This window comes from Lemur catta, chromosome 15 (genome assembly GCF_020740605.2).
Source record: "Lemur catta isolate mLemCat1 chromosome 15, mLemCat1.pri, whole genome shotgun sequence".
In the NCBI taxonomy this organism is placed as follows: domain Eukaryota; kingdom Metazoa; phylum Chordata; class Mammalia; order Primates; family Lemuridae; genus Lemur; species Lemur catta.
Genome location: NC_059142.1, coordinates 38704721 through 38726602, shown reverse-complemented (window position 1 = coordinate 38726602; position 21882 = coordinate 38704721). Strand labels below are relative to the sequence as shown.

The following is a 21882-nucleotide window of genomic DNA, read 5'->3' as shown; positions in this document are numbered from 1 at the left end:
GACACAAAGAATGAAACATTTTCTCTCTCCATTCATCCACTGATGGCCATTCCATGGCTTGGCTATTGTGAATAGTGCTGCAATGAAGATGGGAGTCCAGATATCTCTTTGGAATGCTGCTTTCATTTCCTTGCAACATATCTTAGAAGAGGGATTGCTGCATCATAGGATAGTTCTAGTTTTAATTTTTTTGAGGAATCTCCATACTGTTTTTCATAATGGCTGTACCAATTTACATTCCCACCAACAGTGTACAAGAATTTCCTTTTCTCCATGTCCTTTCAATGCTTGTTATTTTTGTCTTTCTGGGAATAGCCAGTCCAACAGGCATGAGGTGATAGCTCATCGTGGTTTTGATTTGCATTTGCCTGATGATTAGTGGTGATGTTGAGGATATTTTTCTCTGCTGGTTGGTCATTCACAGGTCTTCTTTGAAAATTGTGTACTCAAGTCCTTTTACAATTTTTAAACAGGCTATTTTTTTTGGCTTTTGAATTGTAGGTTTTACTGATATTTATTTTGTAAATAAACTCCTTATGAGATATATGGTTTACAAATGTTTTCTCCCATTCCATAGGTTACCCTTTCATGTTTTTCATTGTTTCCTTTGCTGTGTAAAAGCTTTTCGTTTTGATGTAGTCCCACTAGTCTGTTTTTTCTTTGTTGTTCAAGTGCACAGCTTACTGGTTCCCAGTCTCCAATAGCATTTCTACCTGCCTTGACATGTACATGCAGGTGCCCTTGAGCAGGCACTGAAGACCCAGCCCTGGGTGTCAGCGTGTCCATTATTAGCTACATGACATTATAGTATGAGGTTTTCTCATCTGAAAAATGGAGGTAATAATAGAGGGGTGTCTGCTCTAAGAACAGTATTAGATATTACATGTGGAATGCAACATGTATGCACGTCCCTGTACCGTGAATTCTGCAGAATAGATCAAAACACAACATAGGATGAATAAGGGTTCAGAATTTATTAAGAAATATTTAGGTAAGAATCCCTGATCATGAAAAGAAGAAAGCAGGATACTAGAAACATGAGTAAATTGGAAAGGAAAGCATGATTATGATAATTACTGATCAGTTGCAGAAGCCTATAAAAAACCAAGAGGATTTGTTTTCCTAAGGTCTTAAGAAAGAGAGAATGAAGATCTTGATGTTAGAGTCAATGTCAAGACCATAATTTGAAACCCAGGATACATGAAACTAGCACATGATCCATTAGATAAAAGGAAGAAATAATCACGATGAAGTAGTCTGCAGTTGCTCAAGCTGATTCACAGGGTTGCAAACATACAGAGGAGTAACAGAAGTTTTGGTGAGAGCATGGTGGTCTTGAGCTAAGTTTGGAGTTTGTCCCTGAACAGATAAGTCAGTTGATGGAAGACTGTTGTGGGACGATGATGGTCCTTTGGGGAGAGGATCAGCAGCAGGAAGGCTGGCAGCAGCTGGATCCGCAGCTCTGGGTTAGGCAACCAGGCAGGCAGACGGAGGTGGGGTGGTAGCAGGTCCTGGTGCAGTACACGGGTGCACAGCTGCTGGGCTGGCAGCAGGGTGTGCTGCAGCAAGTGGGGCGGCAGCAAGGCTGGCAGCAGCTGGACACACAGCAGCTGGGCTGGCAGCAGGGTGTGCTGCAGCAGGTGGTCACAGAGGTAGGTTTGCAGCAGGTGGTTGGACAGCAAGTTGGGTGGCAGCTAGACTGGCAGCAGCTAGACTCACAGCAGCTGGGCTGGCAGCTGGGCTGGCAGGAGGGTGTGCTGCAGCAGGTGGTTTCACAGGTAGGTTGCCAGCAGGTGGTCCTGCAGCAGGTGGTCCTGCAGCGGGTGGTTGGACAGCAGGTTGGGCGGCAGCAAGGCTGGCAGCAGCTGGACTCACAGCAGCTAGGCTGGCAGCAGGTGGTCCTGCAGCAGGTGGGCTGGCAGCAAGGCTGGCAGCACCTGGACTCACAGCAGCTGGGCTGGCAGCAGGTGGTCCTGTAGCAGGTGGTCTTGCAGTAGGTAGGCTGGCAGCAAGGGGAGCAGCAGTGGGTCATGGTGTTGGGGTGGAGTGTCGTCTCCTGTTCAGAGGTGAGTTTCCCAGAATCTGATGAGTCTTTCCAATCTGGACCTTTTATACCTGGTACCTCAAAGTTTGGACCAATGAGCAGAACTTAACATAATATTGTTTATGTTAATTTCTCTAGGCCATTGGGAAATGCCCCAAGGGGGATTTTGTTTTTCAAGTGTTATGAATTTTCTTTGGGTAGTTGATTTGTTTGCTTTTCTAATTGACAAATAAACAATCAGAGCTATTTTCCTGAAATGAGAAATAAGTAATCATTCTCCAAATCAATTAAGCATTAATCCTCATTTTTAAAGTTGAATACAGTATTTGCTCATCTAATAGGTCCAGCTTAGCCTGGTAAGAGGTGAAGACAGTTGTCAGTCTTCTATTTTCCCTGGGTGCTGTTTATTTTGCAAAGTACCTCTGAAGAAAGAGTGTTGTTGCGTCATGGTGATGAGTTAAAACGAAGTTTAGGGAGGCTTCTTATACCTCCTGTAACATAGAAGCCAGTATAAGATTGATCTTCCTGCTGTAAACAATGATGAACGGTAGGTAAATATATAAAACAACTGTTTGCAGATACTGAACCACAATCAACTTTGGGCTATAACTTTAAAGAAAAGAAACATGGTGTGAGGCCCAATTTATCCCAGGTTTCTCCCCTTCTGTTCTTCCCAAACTGCAGTGCCAGCAGGAATAGAGTCCAAGCAGAGAGTAGAGAAGAAAGGGACAGGTGTTGAGTGGGTTTATTACAGTTCATTTGCTCAGTTCAAAGTATGATTTTTGATGACTAAACTTTCTTAAGTTTGATCTAGTTGAAATTATCAAGCATTTCTTTTAAAATAATACTGTTGTTGTCTTGCTCAGGAGATATTTGTCTACTTCATGATGCAAAAATTATGAACATAAATTATCTAGGAAGGGTTTTAAGATTTTTTGATCTTCAAGCTATTAATATACCTGCAATTTATTTTTTTTGGTAAATTATGAGTGATTGGAATCCAAGTTCATCTTTTCCATGTAGATGCTTTTTTCCAGCTTTGATTAGGGAACATTCTCTGCTTGATTGCTAGATATGTCCCCATTTTCATCCAGAATATTATTTATTTGTGTCTTCTCTCTCTTTCTTGATCAATCTTGACAGTGGCTTATCATTTCTTCGTATTTTTTTTAAACAAATTTTGGCTTTGTTAGTCTTCTCCATTGTATCTTTCTTAACTATTTTATTACTTTATATTTTAATTTATGCTTTTTTGGCTAATTCTATTTTTCTTTTTCTTATTCACTAAGATAAACAGTTTACTTATTGTGAGGTCTTCTTCTGGTTTAATGTAAGCATTTAAGGCTATAAAATTAGTTAAATCACCATTTTTATAGCACTCCACAAGTTTTAATATGTAACACTTTCATTATACGTCAGTTATACATTCTTTCCTTCACATTGTGAATTCTTAAGTTTTGGTCTTCCAAGTCAGTATATCTTCTGCAATTTATCTCATCTATTGTGTACTTTCACGACTATATGTTCTATTGTTTGTTTTGTAACTAATGTTATGCTTGATTCTATCACCTCCCCCCATTATACATGCTTATTTTTATTAACTTTTCATTTTCAAATAAGTTCAGACTTAGAGAAAGTTGCAAAAATGATACAAAGGCTTCCCATATGCTTTCATTTGAATTCTTTAAATGTTAACACTTTATTATGTTTTCTTTCACATTATTATATACATATAAAATATGTATATATGCATTTCTTTAATCAAATAGCCCAATGATAAAAACCAAAGTATTAACACTGATATAAGATATTATCTCTGCTCGGTTCTTATTAATGTTTTCTTGTATTTGTTTATATTGCTAATAGCTTCCCTTATCTTTTTATATGTATCTATAATATTTAGTTAAAACCCAGTTGAAGACTTCCTAGAAGATGGATTGGACATAATTTTCTATATTCTTCCTGCTAAATACAACTAAAAACTCTGGACGTTATATATAAAGCAGACACAAGAGGACTCTGAAAGGTGGAGAGAAGAAGGCAGGCAGGTTAGGAACAATAAGGTGGAGTTTCCTAAGTTTTCTTTTTGCTGCATGTACTCCAGACTTTAGTGCCAGACTTGGAGCTTAAGATGCCTGCAACTCTGAAACTCCAGTGAATGCACACACAAAAATCTCAATAAAAGCTTTCTGTCGTTACCCGAAGGATCAGAAAAGTGGTGGCATAGCAAGAAGAAAAAATTTTAAGTGATAACTGCTCTGCTCCAGAAAAAACTGGGGCTTCACTGCCAGCCACACCAGCAAAAGCCAAGGGAGGAGCCGAGACTTCCAGCCCTGAGAAGCTGTAATGAGTTGCCCTACTCCCCCACTGGGATGGTGTTAGAGTAGAGCCTTGAAACTTTCACCTCTGCCAGCCAGTAATAAGCCCCCACCCTGCACACAGCGTCTGTGGAGACAGTGTGGGAGCTAGAGCTCCCACCTCTGCTCAGCAGTAACGGGAGCTTCCCCACATGGGAATCAACACAGCCTGAATAGGGAACTGGGCTTCTACCTTCATGTGACAGTCATGAGGCAGCCCCCCACTCCCGTCCCATTCTCCTGCTGGAACAATGTCAGAGAAATCCATCCAAAACAGAAGATTTGTATAAGATCCAGAGTCTCATAATATAATACAAGCATGTCCTGGTACTAACAACAACAAAAATCACTCAATATACAAGAACCAGGAAAATCTGTAATGGGATGAAAAGAGACAATGCCCGTGCTGAGATGCTAGAGATGTTAGAATTATCTGGTAAAGATTTTGAAGCAGTCATGATAATAATAATTCAATGAGCAATTATAAATACACTTTAACAAATGAAAATATAGAAAGTATCAGCAAAGAAATAGAAGCTACAACAAAGAACTAAATGTAAATTTTGGAAGTGAAAAATACAATAACCAAAATAAACAGCTCAGTGGATGGTTCAGCAGCAGAATTGAAGTGACAATGAAAGTATCAGTGAACTGGAAGATGGAACAGTAGAAATTACAATTACCCAACCTGAACAACAGTGAAAATAGACTGAAAGAAAAAAAATTAACAGAGCTTAAGGGACTTGTGGACTAAAAAAATATATATCTCAAATTCCTATTAACAGAGTCCTAGAGAAAGAACAAAGAGGACAGGGCTGAAAAAGTACTAAAAAATTATAGCTTAAAATTCCCCCAATTTGACATGAGAAATAAACCTACAAATTCAAGAAAGTGAGTGAATCCCAATCAGGATAAACTCAAAGAAATCTGTGCCAAGACACATAGTAGATAAACTTCTGAAAACTAAAGACAGAGAAAAAATTATGAGTAATTATGAATGCAGCCAGAGAAAAATAATACCTTACTCATAGGGGAAAACAATTAAGATCATAGTGGATTTCTCATTATAAACCATGGAGGCAAGAAGAAGAAATTGTGTGTGTGTGTGTGTATAATTCATATATATACACATGTATATAAAATTTATGTATGAAATATATTTATATATAGTATATGTTACATAATATACATATAATATCAGTATGTACATGTGTGTGTGTATATATACATATATATAGTATCAGTATCAGGGGAGAGCATGAACACAGTCCCTGACTACCAAAGATTATGCAGTTGAGTGTCCCACATTTGGGGAAATCACATCTGGAGTGCAATGGATAAGCCTCACCCTGGAAAAACCACCTTCATGATCATGGTATCTCCCCTGCCAGGTGAGTATGCACAATATTTTTTAAGTGCTGAAAGAAAGGACTGTCAGCCCAGAGTCCTTTACGCAGTGCAAATCTACTTCATGAATGAAGGGTGTGGCAAAATCAATGCTCCAAGTGTGAAAAACAACTGCCAACTGGGATTCACTTCTGTTTACTGGACCCAACAGTCACTGGGTCTGCTGATGAAGAACTGTTGCTGGGAGAAACTAGCAGCAAAGGCAGCAAATGAGAAGCTTGTCCATCGTCTTCTAGCTCCCGTCCCATGACAGAGCCTAACAGTGAGCCGTTGACTAAGAAAGATGTGGTTTGCAGAGTTCCAGCCTCAGCACCACAGAGCAGAAGGTAGAGGGTGGGTTTGGACCTGTGACACACAGCTGAAAATCTAGCACAGTCTGCATGTGATTCGCCTTTCATATACGTTCTTAGGTGAAATTTCTGATCAATTCTTTTGTCCCTTAAAAAATTGGGTTATTTGTCTTCTTATTATTGAGCTGCAAGGGTTCTTTATCTTTATATGCTCCATATACAATATCTTTACCAGATATGTGTTTTGCATATATTTTCTCCCAGTCTAGGCCTTTTATTTTCATTTTTTTAAACACTGTCTTTCAAAAACCAAAGGTTTAAAATTTTGATAAGTTCACTTTATCATTTTTTTCATTTGTTATTCATGGCTTTATATTCATCTAAGAAATATTTGCCTAACCTAAGATCAAAAAGCTTTTTCCTATGTTTCCTTCTAGAAATTTTGTAGCTTTAGGTTTTAAATTTAGGTCTATGATCCATTTTGAGTTGATTTTTTTATACGATGTGAAGTAAGAGTTGAAGTCCATTTATTTTTTATTTTTTTGCACATGGGTGTTTAATTGTTTCAGCACCATTTGTTCCAAAGACCACACTTTCTCTGCATATTAACTTGACACCTTTTTCAAAAATCAATGGATAATATATGTGTAAATCTATTTCTAGACTCTCAATTTTGTTCCATTGGTCTGTATCTCTATCATTTCCCCAGTACTCCCCCAAATAGATTTGTTTTTGAAGCCAGAAAAATATTGTACTATTTATGCAATTTCATGCAAATTACTTTACCTCCCTCAACACTGATTTTCTCAGCTCTGACATGGGGGCAATAATATCCACCTTTCAGGATTGTATGAGAACGAGAGAGAGTGTAGAGGAAGCAACGAGCTCAATACCTAGTATATAGTAGGCTCTCAATAAATGTTAACAATTCACCCATACATTCCCCCTGTTGGAAAGTTTTGTAACCTGGCAGAGAACAATGGATATTTATATTTATATGCCATCTTATGTGCCCAAAATTATTTCTATTATTTTCATATAGAATCCAGAATATTTACAAAATATATTCATAAAAATATGCTCTAAACATGTTCTTGTAGCCTTCTTTCCATCCCTTCTTCCCTCTTTCCTGAGTAATTTAGCCTAAATAGAAAATGAGTGTGTGCATGGAATAGGGGTGGTCTAAAGAAATAGCATACTTCATTTCTTTTGTTTAAAAATTGAAATAAACTAATAGAAAAAATCAAGAATAGTTCAAAGAATTTTTTTCTTTATGACAAAATGATGCTTCATCACCTGTAAACATCAGTGTGTGTTTCCTACATCAAGGGCATTCATTCTCCTCCATAACCACAGTGGAATTCAAAACCAGGCTTTTACTCTTGCAAACAATGCTGCAAAGAACATCTTGGAACTTACACCTTGCAGCACACATATACGTGTATCTGTTGAATATGTTTCTAGAAGTGAATTTGCTCAATCAAAAGGCATGCACATTTCCACAGCTGACTAATTTGATATTAGTAAATTTAATTTGATACTATTAATATTATCAAATTTAAGATACTGCTAAATTACCATCTAAAGAAGTTACTTAAATGTAAAACTCTGCCATCTGTATATGAAAATATGTTTTCTTATAACTTCACTAATTTATTAAAGTCTTTAAACTTAAATATTTCATATTTGTCATTATAAATAGCAACTATTCACTTCTGTATTTCAAGAACATACAGTAGAACTTGGCACACATTAGGTGTTCTGTAGATGGTTTCATGAACGAACAAATTGTTCAATTAAAATGTTTTAAATTATGAATGAGACCAAACACTTTCAAAAAGTTCAAAAAGCATTTAATTTTTTTTGAGTGAAATGACCGTTATTATCTTTTACTCAATTTTCTATTTGGTTATTAGCCTTTCTTTCTTCAGTTGTAAGAAGTATTCATGCATTAAGGAAATTAGTTACTTTTTATTAGATTGTTTAATATATTTATTATATATTCCCAGATCCCCCTTCAACCTTTTGGTTTTATTTAAGGTTTTTTTTTTTTTAAATCAAGCATTTAAATTTTTTCTGTTGTAAATTTTTTCAGTCTTTTTCTTTTTTTTTCAGATTTCAGAAATTTTATTCATTTATTTTTATTTCAGCATATTATGGGGGTACAAAAGTTTAGGTTACGTATATTGCCCTTGCTCCCTCCTACCCCCAATCAGAATTTCAAGCATGTCCATCTCCTAGACGGTGCACATCGTACTCTTTGTGATCTTTTTCTTTATTGCTATTAAGTTTTCTGTCTTAGAAAAGCCATTCTACCTCAAATATTTTAAGAAAATTTCTTCCACGTTTTCTGCTAGTACTTTCACAGTTTATTTTTCCCTGAAGAGTCTTTAGAAAACAAGAAACACTGTCCCACTTGAGCACTGGCATGAGACACAAAGCTTTCAGGATGACACATAGAATGTTGAGTTTCAAATGATCGATCACATGACAATCAATTGGATGAGTAACCTTAAAAGTCTTTGAAACTGATGATACACATAAGGAATAAGACAAGAGGAGACTCAGGAAGAAAGACTAGATTGGATAAACCCTAACACAAAGAAAGAAAAAAATGCATTTTATCTTTTACACAGATTGTCCCACAATTAACTAATTTGATAATTGTTCATCGATTAAGATAAACAATAATAAGGAAATAGTCCTTAACATGGTGACAGCAGCCCCTCTGCTGGGTATAAAAGTGGGCATGGGGTAAGAGGACTCACACATTTGAGAAATTCGCTCTCTTGGAAACTCACCTAGAACCTCCATCCTCTGACACCATGGTCAACTCTCGTTGTGGCTCCGTCTGTTCTGACGATGGCTGTGGCCAAGGCCTCTGCCAGGAGACCTGCTGCCAACCCAGCTGCTGCCAGACCACCTGCTGTCAGACCACCTGCTGCCAGACCTCTTGCAGCCGCCCAACCTGCTGCCGCCCAGTCTGCTGTCAGACCACCTGCCGCCCCAGCTGTGTTGTGTCCAGCTGCTGCCGCCCAGTCTGCTGTCAGACTACTTGCCGCCCTAGCTGTGGTGTGTCCAGCTGCTGCCGCCCAGTCTGCTGTCAGACCACCTGCCGCCCCAGCTGTGGTGTGTCCAGCTGCTGCCGCCCAGTCTGCTGTCAGACCACCTGCCGCCCCAGCTGTGGTGTGTCCAGCTGCTGCCGCCCAGTCTGTCAGACCACCTGCCGCCCCAGCTATAGTGTGTCCAGCTGCTGCCGCCCAGTCTGCTGTCAGACCACCTGCCGCCCCAGCTGTGGTGTGTCCAGCTGCTGCCGCCCAGTCTGCTGTCAGACCACCTGCCGCCCCAGCTGTGGTGTGTCCAGCTGCTGCCGCCCAGTCTGTCAGACCACCTGCCGCCCCAGCTATAGTGTGTCCAGCTGCTGCCGCCCAGTCTGCTGTCAGACCACCTGCCGCCCCAGCTGTGGTGTGTCCAGCTGCTGCCGCCCAGTCTGCTGTCAGACCACCTGCCGCCCCAGCTGTGGTGTGTCCAGCTGCTGCCGCCCAGTCTGCTGTCAGACCACCTGCCGCCCCAGCTGTGGTGTGTCCAGCTGCTGCCGCCCAGTCTTTCAGACCACCAGCTGTGGTACAACTTGCTGTCGCCCCAGCTGCTGTGAAACCTCCTGTTGAACCTCGTATCTGACTACCAACTATAATCCATCCACCATTACATCAACGTGAAAGTGTCATTCATACCAACTTATCTATGTGTTAAATAGCCACCAGCTTTATTATCCTACTATCCTACTAGGCAACTGGGAAAGGGCATCCATCTACATTGAATACCACTCACATCTTCCATGGATCTCTTCCCTGCATTCAGACCTCAGATACAGGATGCAGTTAGACCAAGCCCCTGAGCCTCTGTTATGGTTGCCTTGACCTTCAAAATTACATGCTAACTGTTCTTCAATAAATATTATCTTGATATCAGAAATTCTTTATCTTTCTTCAGTTATTTTTGAGAACTGATTATCAGTTTATTTTTTAGCATCATTTTTCTCAAAATGAAGAGAAGTTTGGGTTTCTATGGCTAGGAAAGAAAATGAATTTTTGCAAATATTGTCTAATGCTTGTGTTATAGAAAGGACTTTTGAAATATATTTTTTAAAATAAGATAACTCATTTTATTTGACTAACAATAGTTTTTTTATTCAGTCAATACAACGATTGATCAGCTGGCATGTTCATTGCACTATTGGACTCTGGGGATGATATCAAGATGTGTGAGGTGCAGGGGCTTCCTACAGGGAGCTCACAATCTAATCTTGGGGATAAGAGGAAGGACCAATGTAGGTAGAATACATTGGGTAGGATTGATCAGAGGGCAGAATTTTTGTCTTGGAGACAGGTGAGACAGAAGGAATAATTTTTATAATAGAACGAGTTAAGTCACTACATTTAGGAAAAATGTATAGGTCCCAAACCCATGAGATGAAGGGGAGGAGGAGGAGACAGGGAAGTTTTTGCATTCTTGTGGTGACAAGAGTGAGATGAGCCAAGAAATCAGTCGCTGTTGACCAAACGTGGCAGACACTGAACCTTGCTGGCCTCACCCCATGCCCTTCATGTTAATGATACTATACTAAAGCAGCCATAAGCAAATGAGGAAGCTCTTAGTCACAGGTGGAATAACATGGGCCAGCAAACACTCCCTCTGGGGAAGGTCCGGGGAGGAGTTGGGGAAGGGTTTGAATGGTAGGCAAAGGTGGGGTCGTACAGGGAAAGGACTCAGGCTGTGCTTGTAAGCTGCATGCTGAGCCTGCACCCTTGGGGTATCCCTAGATACTGCACAGACTTGGACATATTCAGGAAAACAAACCAAATGTCTCCTGCAACCACTTGGCTTTACTTGTCCTGTCTGATGCCACTTAACACATGGAAAAAGAGACTTAAGCAAAATACAGGGGTCAATAGAATAAAGAAATTGTCTTTCTGTTTTCTTGGTCCTTCCTGTAGATATTTTAAGATGGAGAAATCCTACCCTTTTTAGCAATAATAATAATTATGAGGGATCATAAGATATAGAGAGGAGTGCCGTAAGCAGCGATGCTGGCATTTTGAGTTGAAGCACAGATGAAGTGGAAAACCACTGGGAATGGCTGGGAGCCACACAGCTTACAGGTAGGGCAGTAGGAAGTTAAGGCTACAAAGACTGGCAGGCTTCTCATTTTGAGGGGCTCGATTGCCATGGCAATGCATTTACAGTTAAATATTAATTACTGTCCACATTTGTTCTTGACAACACACATTGTCAAGAACTGTCATCCATTCTGGCTCCACTCAGCTCGTGCTGCAGTATTTAGGTTGGTCTTCTCACCATGACAAGTGAAGCTAAGATTCACGGTCTCACCCAACACAGCCTGGCACCAAGGTGGCCACCAGACTGTTTTACCTCTGTTCTTTCGCAGCTACCTTTCGTTTTGGAAGTACAGGTTTATCACAACTTCTCATGTCTTTGAGAGAATTTCCATTCCATAGCCAAATAATATCAATATGTCTAAGAGTCAAGGACCCTAGTTAGAAGCAAAATTTAGTTGAAAAATAAAATAAAAAGCAAAAAAGTAAACAACCCTGTCAGCTATCAGTAGAGCAATATGGAATTCATAGCATAAAGAAAATCATGCCCTTAAACTTAATATTGTTAGTCAGTTATTTAAGATAGTAATTGCTGTCTCATTGTGATTCTCATGGCAGCACTTTTCTCTCATTAATACACACATGAGTGCACACACATCTGTGTAAAGTGGCAAGGACTGAGAAATCTGTCGCAGCAAACCTAATATGTCGTGATTTTGTTTCTTTATCACTAATAGTTTTGGAGTATATTAAAAAAGTCCCCATTTGTTTTGTTTACTTTTATTTTTGTTTTATTACTCCTTATGCTTATTGAATCAATCAAAATACAGAACATTTTCATCACCACCAATATCTCTCGTGTTGTCTTTTTTTAATTTCAGCATACTATGGGGGTACAAATGTTTAGGTTACATATATTGCCCTTGGCCCCTGCCCCCCGACCTGAGTCAGAGCTTCAAGCGTGTCCATGTCAAGAGTAAGAACTCTTTGCCTAGCCCTACATCCCAAAGATGTTCTCCTATGTGTTTTGTTCTAAAAGTTTTTATAAAACTATAGTTTTACATTTTACATTTAAGTCCGTGGTATATTTTGAGTTAATTTTTTTTTTTTTTAATAAGGCGAGTGAGACTTAGGTAGAACTTTTCTTTTTTTCTTTTTGGTTTTTGGTCTGTGAATGTCCAATTGCTCCAGTGCCATTTGTTGAAAAGATCGTATTCCTTTATTGAATTTCTTTTTCATGTTTGTCAAAAACTCAGTTGGGCATATATGTATAGATTTCAATTATTGTTGTATCTTAACCGGTGATTTTATCTGTATCATATTTATTCTAACTACCCTCAAGTTTTAAAACTACTGTATTGATATGTAATTCACATACCATTCAATTCACCATTTAAAGTATATATTTTTTTGTCTTTATATGCACAGTGTTGTACAACCATCCCCTACAATTTAAGGTTACAACATTTTCATCTTCCCCAAAACAAACTTCTAGTTATTAGCAGTCACTCTCAGCCCCTCCTCCCTCCACTCCAGCTGTAGGTAACCACTAATCTACTTTCTGTCTCTATAAATTTACTTTCTGGACATTCCACATAAATGAGCCCATAGTCATACAATATGTGTTTTTTTGTGTCTGACTTCTTTCATTTGAATATTATTCTCAAGGTTCATCCACATTGTTAGATGTAGTGGTACTTCATTCCTTTTTATTGATGAATAATATTCCATTATATGAATATAATACATTTTATTTATTCACTCATCAATTGATGAACACTTGGATTGTTTTGACTTTTTGGCTATTATAATAATGCTGCTATGAACATCTGCTACAACTTTATATTTTAGTTTCTTTTGGGTTATTTTTCTTTTGTTATTAAGTTGTATGAGCTCTTTATATATTCTGCATGTACATCCCTTATCCTTATATCTTCTCTATTGTATTAAATGGATATTTTACAGTGTAATGTATTAATTCCTTTGAGTGTGTGTGTGTGTGTGTGTTATGAGGCATAAGATACAAACCTTAATTTATCAGAATGTATTACAGATTTATACTGAGTTCCAGCAAAATGTAGAAACTTTATTCTTATGTAGCTCCAGTCCCTCCCTATTTTTGTGCTATTACTATTACATATGTATTATGTCTATATATGTAAAAATCTAACAATATACTGTAATTATTACTTTATGTAATCTTATGTCTTTTAAACAAGCTAAGCAAAGAATGAAGAACAGGCATGTATTTGTACAGTTATATTAACCTTTGATTTAACCTTTCTGGTTCTCTTCATTTCTTCCCATACATTCATGGACATCTCATGGAATCACCTTACCCCAATAGCTTTGTTCCCACCTGTTTCCTTTATGTTTATATCTCCAGTTGTTATAGACCCAACAATACAATTATTTCCGTACTGTTTTTATGCAATAGCTTTTTAAATCAGTTAAGAGAAAAAAGGGGAAGAAATATGCAAATGTATACAATTTTCCTTCACAGCCATCCTGACCTCCAGAGTTGACTACCATTGCATGAGAGATCTTTGGCTACCTTTCCCTGGTTGTCTGCATCAAACTTATGGATTCTCTGCTCATATCATGCTTCTATCACAGAGATACCAGCCTCATAATCTCCATTGTTTTTGACAATGCCCCTAGACATGGTGTTTTCCATGCTCTCTTCCAAATAAAGTCAATCTCCACAGGAAGAAGTAACCCCTTAGTGTTTATGGTCTGCCTTGCCCTCTGGGCAGGATCCTCGTGCTACTGCAATGGCACTAGGGTGAGAATCCACTTATTCCAAAGTGACCCCTCAACTCTACTAGTGGGCACAGAGATGGGCCCCCAGACCTTACCCTGTCAATTTGCCCCTCGTAACATGGAGCCCCTTCTCTATGAGCAAGATGGGATGGAGGTGATGAGATTTTGCGCCCCAGAGAACAGCAAGGTTTAGCTTAGTGTGATCAGGGAGGCTTAGTCATTTAATTGAGTGGAAGGGAAGCAGGTGTATCCATCAGTGCACCTCCCTTCAAGGATACTCTAAATCAGTGAGCTTTCCAAGAATTGCAGACAACAAGCAGAGACACTTCTTCCCATGTGCTGGTCTCCATATGGCCCAGGGAAGTAGCCACCCTCAACCAGCAGCAAGGCCAGTGGTCTTTGAGCCACATGAGCTGCAACAGAAACCCTGATTTCCTCTCAAGTCACTAAGTCCTTCATGACTTTCCCACCTTGTAAAAAGCATGGCCTTGTATGCTGTACTGTACAAAGCCCTACTCTTGATCCATTTTCTTGAGAAGACAAAGTCTTAGGTGTACTTGACTTTAGGCCATATTCTTATAGAAAGATTTATACCAGCAATGAGTTGAAGAGAAGATCATGGCATAGGACTCTCCTGACCATTCCAGAACTTCCTAGGCAGCTCTTAAAAAATACAGAGTTCTAGGCTGCACTACTGGATACTTAGTATCACTTGGTTACTTCAGAAAGAAAGATAGGATAATTTCATTTGCAACTTTCACTCCTAGATAGAGTGATACTGCCTATTAGAACAAGTTAATGGCATGAGGATATATGCCAAATGCATTGCTTGGAATTCCTTTCCCCAAATTGCTCATCCCCAGCATGCGCCTGGAGCCATACTCTTCCTCATTGCTCAAAGTGACTCACATTGGGGGGCTCTCTCCTCCTCCTTATAAGCCCTCATGCCAGCAATATAAAGTGGGAGCTATTTCATTTCAATTTGCTTTCCTGAGCTGCTGCCCCATAGGCTGTGTGTCCTGGACTCATGAGACTTACAGCATAGGCTTAGGTTGAGTCATGGTTGAAAGAGGAATGTATGGACACCTAGTAACAAGTTGTCAGTCCCAGGACAGCCAATTAGAGGCTTGAAAATCAGGTGATACATACAAGGAAGGAATACAATAAGGAATAAGAGTTGATTTGGAAAGAAAAAACGATTAGACTAAAATATACTATAGAAGGGGAAAATGCATTCTGTCAGAACTTACAATATCATGATAATACTCCTAGCTCTTCCATGTCTAATTTAAGGTATACTTCATTTTACTGTGTTCCATCTTGATTCAAATCAGTTAAGGCAGATTCCAAACGTTTCTATAATAAGGATATGTTATTATTATTTCAAGAAGTCATCATAATCTATGATTAAGATCTGGGCAACATTTCTGTAGAGGCATCTGAAGAAACGTGGAGCCTGTCAGTGGTGTCTGCACAAATAAGCTTAAACCTGATTGGTTCAATAGTTCAGGGCCATTTCAGAGCCTGGTAAATGGCTCATCTCAATACAGGTAAAAATATCAAGAGCAAGTGCTCCTACCAGAGGGCCATGTCATGATTACTTGTAGCATATTTTCAAATTCAAATGCAGACACCAATCCTGGAGATTCTAATTAAGATATTCACCCCAGCTGAGAATTACTCAAGACTATGAACTAATTTCAATTTCAAAAATCCTTAAAAAGAGAAAATGAGTTTTAAAATTTCAGCTTTCCAGGATCTATATATGTTAGAATGTTAAGTGTGGAGATATTTGAATTATAAGAAAAATTGTAAGAGCACGCTCAGAAATATACCATACCATACAGATGAAATAAAATTCAATATGCATTTCTTCTCAGCAGAACTCAATAGGCAATAAAACCCACATTGTGGTGATAAATTCTGAAATATTGTTTATTGGATTAAATGAATTGAGTACCTTAAATTCTTTATAGGAGATTTTTTGTCTTTCACTGGCATGCGCTTATTTTTAGAAATTCGGTTTACCCTTTTCTCCAAAATAAAGTCAATGGTATTAAGAGGTATAATGTGTTAAGGGTGTAATGTTTTTTAATTAAGAGCTAAGACATGAATTAAATATTTTAAAATTTAGGATATTAAGACATACATATGCATACAAATAACTTTTGTTCTAATATCTTAAGTTATCTATATTTGATACAGCATTTATTTTCAGAGTGATTTCAACATGAATTGTTCTTTTCTATATTAGTGTAAAATATAATTGCCTAGTTACTGAGTAGAATGATTGTGAAAACAATAGAGAATCATGCAAACAAATTTTTATGTGCAGAAAAGTTTATTAAAAAGCAGAGAAGTAACAAAACTTAAGAGATTCACTCTAGGAGAAAATATAAGACACAGCTGGACCCCTGGTGTGAGGGTGTGAAATCAGTGCCAATGCAAGCCCTGCAGACAATGTCCACCTCTTTGGGAAGGATAATCTAGAGCCCCAAAGTGATAAGCAGAATGACAAATTTAGAGGATTGGAATGATTTCTTAGCTAGTGGATTACAGATTAATTTACATTTTGTGCCATCATTGGAAGGGAAAGAAAGCGAGAGAGGGAGTTTAAGATGAACCAGAATGTTCTCACAGAGCCAGTGGGATGGTGATGGGCGCATTGCAAACAGGAGTCCATCCCATGGAGTGATGTCAACCAGATTCCATGTGTCTTAATGGTCGGCACAAAAGAAGGGTCTATGTCTGTGGGGACAGGGGTGAAGGAAGAAGTGGGCCTAGGGCAGCTGGCTCAGCAGCAAGAGGAGGTGCAGCACAGGGGGCGGGGGCAGGTGGAGATGACACAGGTTGGCCGATAGCAAGTGGTGTGGCAGGAGACTCGGCCACAGACTGGACGCAGGCAGCAGCAGGGGCGGCAGCAGGGGCGGCAGCAGGTGGGCTGGCAGCACTGGGGCTGGTAGCAGCTGGACACAGAGCAGCTGGGGCGGCAGCAGGTGGGCTGGCAGCACACAGATTGGCAGCACTGGGGCCTGCAGCAGCTGGACACACAGCAGCTGGGGCGGCAGCAGGTGGTCTTGCAGCAGGTGGTCTGGCAGCAGCTGGGGTGGCAGCAGGTGGGCTGGCAGCACACAGATTGGCAGCACTGGGGCCTGCAGCAGCTGGAGATGCAACAGCTGGGGCGGCAGCAGGTGGTCCTGCAGCAGGTGGTCTGGCAGCAGCTGGGGCGGCAGCAGGTGGGCTGGCAGCACACAGGCTGGCAGCACTGGGGCCTGCAGCAGCTGGACACACAACAGCTGGGGCGGCAGCAGGTGGTCCTGCAGCAGGTGGTCTGGCAGCAGCTGGGTTGGCAGCAGGTCTCCTGGCCACAGCCCTGGTCAGAGCAGACGGAGCCACAACAGGAGCTGACCATGGTGTCAGAGGGTGGAGGTTCTGGGTGGGTTTCTAGGAGAGTGAAGATGTTGGGTTTGGAAGTCTTCTTGGTCGTATCCCCTTTTATACCCTGCTGAAGGACTATTGTCACCATGTCATTATTTCCTTGTTATTATTTACCCCACTGGAAAACTTAATCATTTAATTACATAATTCTGTGTTTCTAGTTAAATACCCCAAAATAGAGAAACCAACACATTTCCTTTTCCTGGTGTGCTGTTGTGTTTCCAATTGACACACTTTTATATCTCTTCCTTAGTGGGAGGCACCTTTGTCTCTGGCCTATAGGTGGTCTTTTAGAAAACACTGCTCACGTGAGTCTGACATATTGTTTTTGAGTGTGACCTTTCCTGCTATCTGTACATTGCTCCCTGAAAATCATGGAACATGGTTTTCACAATGCTAATGTATCTTTTGTTTCCAAAGAATGGTCTAGTCAGGTGAAACGTTGGAAAGGAATTAGCAGGAAAGACTCATTTGAGGGAAGATGTCTCATCTCTAGTGGGGATGGCTGTGATCCTGTGTGGGCATGTTAGTTGCTCAGAGAGATGATCAGACCCCAAGGAGGTTCTAAACTCGGTGTCAGATCTCATTCCACAGTTTCAAGCTGAAGCACTTAGGAAAGACTCACTGCTTTTAAAAAGAAAAAATGTTAGTACAAGTGAGAGAACATAGTTGTTAGACAAAGATAGTGTCAATGGAAACAGAGAGAAGTGAACGTGTTGAGAAATGTTTTGGAGACATGGCGGACAGTGGATAAGTGGAGACTTATTCATGCTTTAGACGTGAAGTGGCAGAGAAAGGGATTAATCATGGGTCACCTAGAATTTTAGATTAACAACTGAGCCTACCGTAGTGCGATTTACTGATATGAAGAAGAAATAAAGAAATAAATATGGAGAAGAGGGAGACCAATAGTTCTGTTCTGACGATGTCACCTTGGAGGTGGATATTATTCACTTTAAATGAAGATATTAAGTAGAAAGTCTGTGATTCAGTGAAGAAATCAGGGATGGAACAGGGTGGTGAACATAGTGTTCTTGGTCGTCAGGGAGCTGGGTGAAATTGCACTGGAGGGGTGTGTGGGTAAAGAGGGCAACGTGTAGAGCTATGGGGCTACCTCAACATTTAAATAAATGCCAAGAGAGGAAATGGTGCAGCAAAGGAGAATGAGTAAGGGCAGCCTTTAGAATCTGCCAGTGGGATTACTGGGTCACAGATTGGCCTTTATAATCTTAACTACTGTCAACTGATCCTCCAAGGAGTACCATGGGTTTATAGTCTCACTATACATTTATTAATTATAAACCTTCTGATTTCTACACATAGTCATTAGTTCAGGCTAATGATCAGTCATTACTTTTTATTTTTGGCCATCAGAGAAAGTAGTATTTGACTGTTTTAAGTTGCATTTTCTTTCTTTTTTTCCGTAAAGTATCTTTTTATTTTTTATTATTATTTTTTAATGTTTAAAGGTATCCCATACTGGGTATGTATGTTGTTTTTTTTTAATTCAGGATATTATGAACATTTTGGTTACATGAAATACATTTGCCTCACTCAAGCCAGGGCCACAAGTGTCTCCTTCCCCTATACATTGTGCCGTCTCCATTAGCTGTGGGTTTACCCACCCCACTCCCTGTACTGCCAACCCCCCCACACCCCCTACCTAACTGGCACCTAGTGAGTATTACTACCATGTGAGCACCTTAGTGTTGATCAATTAGTACCAGTTTGATGGCAAGCACATGTGGTGGATGTTTTTCCATCCTTGTGATACCTCACTTCAAAGGGTGGGCTCAATCTCTATCCAGGATAATATAAGAGGTGCTAGATCACCATTGTTTTTTGTAGTTGAGTAGTATTCCATGCTATACATATACCACATTTTATTAATCCACTCATATCTTGGTGGGCATTAGGGTTGTTTCCACATCTTTGCAATTGTAAATTTTGCTGCAATAAACATTGTAGTACAAGTGTCTTTTTGATAAAATGACATTTTTTTCCTTTGGGTAAATACCCAGTAGTGGGATTGCTGGATCGAATGGTAGGTCTACTTTTAGTTCTTTGAAAAATCTCCAATCCTACCAACAGTGTATAACTGTTCCTTTCTCTCCACAACCACACCAGCATCTTTTATTTGGGGGCTTTTTGATAAAAGCCATTCTTACTAGAGGTAGGTAATATCTCATTGTGGTTTTGATTTGCATTTCTTTTATGATTAGTGACATTGAGTGTTTTTTCATATGTTTATTGGCCATTAGCCTATCTTCTTTTGAAAAGCTTCTGTTTATGTCTTTTTTCCACTTTTTTAATGGGGTTGTTTGATGTTTTCTTGCTGATTTGCTTGAGTTCTTTGTAGATTCTGGTTATTAGCACTATATCAGATGTATAGTATCCAAATATTTTCTCCCATTCTGTAGGTTGTCTATTTTCTCTGTTGATTGTTTCCTTGGCTATGCAGAAGCTTTTTAATTTAATCAAGTCCCATTTATTTATTTTTGTTGTTCCTATGATTGCCCTTGGGTCTTCTTCATAAATTCTTTGCCTAGGCTGATATCTAGAAGAGTTTTTTCAACATTTTCTTCTAGAATTCTTATGATTTCATGTCTTAGATTTAAGTCTGTTATACATCTTGAATTAATGTTTGTGAATGGTGAAATATATGGGTCCTGTTTCAATCTAGGATGGTTTTTCTCCAGAGAATAGATCACAATTTCCATTTACTAAGGTTATCATAAAGTAAATACATAGTCAAAGTGAGAATTCTCTGATATTGTGTTGGTGATACATAAGTCACTTTCAATTCTAGTATAAAAGTTAAAAAGCAAACATATTAAAAATAACCATAACTATAGTAATTTGTTATTGGATACACAATATAAAAAGATGTAAATTGTAACATGAATAACTTAAAAGCGAGGGTAGGAGAGACATATAAGTAGAAAATTTTTGAATGCAATTGAAGTTAATTTGTTATCATCTTAAAATGAAATTTTATAACTACAAAATATTCTGTGTAAGCCTCATGGTAAACATAAAAGGATAACCTGTAGTAGATACATAAAAGGTTAAGATAAAGAAATCATAGCGTACTATTGAAAAAGTCATCACATCACAAAGGAAGACAGCAAGCAAGAAAGGAAGGAAAAAAACATCAATAAAACAACAAAAAACAGTTAAAAAAATGGCATTATTAAGTCCTTATCTATCAGAAATTACCTTGACTATAAATGGATTAAAGTCTCCAATCAAAAGTCATAGAATGGTTGAATGGATAAAAGGCAAGGCCCAATAATATGCTGTCTACGAGAGACTCACTTTAGCTTTAAGAACATACATGGGCTAAAAGTGAAGAGGTGGAAAAATATATTTCATATAAATGGTAACCAAAAGAGAGAGGAGGTGGCTATACTTATATCAGACAAAGCAGACTTTAAGTTAAAAACTATCACAGAAGACAATGAAGGTCATTATATAATGATAAAGAGATCAGTATATCAAGAAGCTATAACAATATAAATATTTATGCACCCAACATGGGAGCATCTAAATATATAAACTAATAGAACTGAATATATATATAAAATATACAAAGGCTGTAGGAAAGTATCCAACGATGTAATATGAAAAGTATATTAACAATGGCTGGATACTTTCCAGACAGCCCTCATGTAACTGAAAAGAGAAATAAATGGCAATGCAATAACAGTAGAGCACTTCAATACTTTATTTCCAACAATGGACAGATCATCCATGCAGAAAATCAACAAGAAAACAATTAATTTGAACAATAATGTAGACCAAAGAGACCTAACATATACAGAACACTCCATCGAACAGGAGCAGAATATACATTCTTCTTAGGTGCTCATGATATATTCTCTAGAATAGATAATATGTTAAGCCACAAAACAAATCTTAACAAATTTAAAAAGATTAAAATCATATGAAGTATTTTTTCTAACTACAACTGCATGAAACTTGAAATCAATAATAGGAGGAAAATTGGAAAATAAAAAAAGGTAGAAACTTAAACAACACGTTCCTGAACAACCAATGGTTCAAAGAAGAAGTCAAAAGGGAAATAAAAAATATCTTGAGAAAAATGAAATAAAAAAACACAATTTACCAAAGCTTATGGGATATAGCAAAAGTAATTCTAAGAAAAAAGTTTATAGTAATAAATGTTTACATTAAAACGAAAAGTCTCAAATAATACCCAAATTTATACCTCAAGGAACTAGAAAAAAAAAAAAAAAGCCCAAAGTTAGGAGAAGGAAAGAAATAATAAGGATTAGAGCACAAAGAAATAAAATAGAGAATAGAAAAACCATAGAAAAGATCAACTTGAAAAACAGAGCAAAGACTCAAATAAATAAAATCAAAAATTAAAAAAGACATTCCAACTGATACTATAGAAATACAAAGTATCATAAAAGACTACTAAGAATAATTACATGCCCACA

General features: G+C 38.6%; 3 protein-coding genes and 1 pseudogene across 5 annotated transcripts; 1 reads left to right on the top strand and 3 right to left on the bottom strand.

Moving 5' to 3' along the window:
- Positions 1 to 1238: 1238 nt before the first annotated feature.
- On the bottom strand, positions 1239 to 2097 carry LOC123620907 (keratin-associated protein 4-4-like). Its single transcript, XM_045526491.1, has one exon. The coding sequence runs from the start codon at positions 2030 to 2032 to the stop codon at positions 1424 to 1426; it is 609 nt and encodes a 202-aa protein (XP_045382447.1). The 5' UTR covers positions 2033 to 2097; the 3' UTR covers positions 1239 to 1423.
- Positions 2098 to 5648: 3551 nt separating this feature from the next.
- Positions 5649 to 5800, bottom strand: LOC123621276 (annotated as a pseudogene).
- Positions 5801 to 8923: 3123 nt separating this feature from the next.
- On the top strand, positions 8924 to 9766 carry LOC123620906 (keratin-associated protein 4-1). Its single transcript, XM_045526490.1, has 2 exons — positions 8924 to 9311; positions 9702 to 9766. Exons 1-2 carry the CDS (start codon positions 8924 to 8926, stop codon positions 9764 to 9766), a joined length of 453 nt encoding a protein of 150 aa, XP_045382446.1.
- Positions 9767 to 16763: 6997 nt separating this feature from the next.
- On the bottom strand, positions 16764 to 17448 carry LOC123620905 (keratin-associated protein 4-12-like). Of its 3 annotated transcripts, none has more exons than XM_045526489.1 (2): positions 17125 to 17390; positions 16773 to 17034 (listed from the first exon to the last, which is right to left on the bottom strand). In XM_045526489.1, exons 1-2 carry the CDS (start codon positions 17388 to 17390, stop codon positions 16773 to 16775), a joined length of 528 nt encoding a protein of 175 aa, XP_045382445.1. The 3 variants fall into 3 exon arrangements, with proteins under 3 accessions (XP_045382443.1, XP_045382445.1, XP_045382444.1); XM_045526488.1 differs by having other exon boundaries at positions 16773 to 17199; positions 17245 to 17390; XM_045526487.1 differs by having other exon boundaries at positions 16764 to 17448.
- Between the last annotated feature and the right edge of the window lie 4434 nt (positions 17449 to 21882).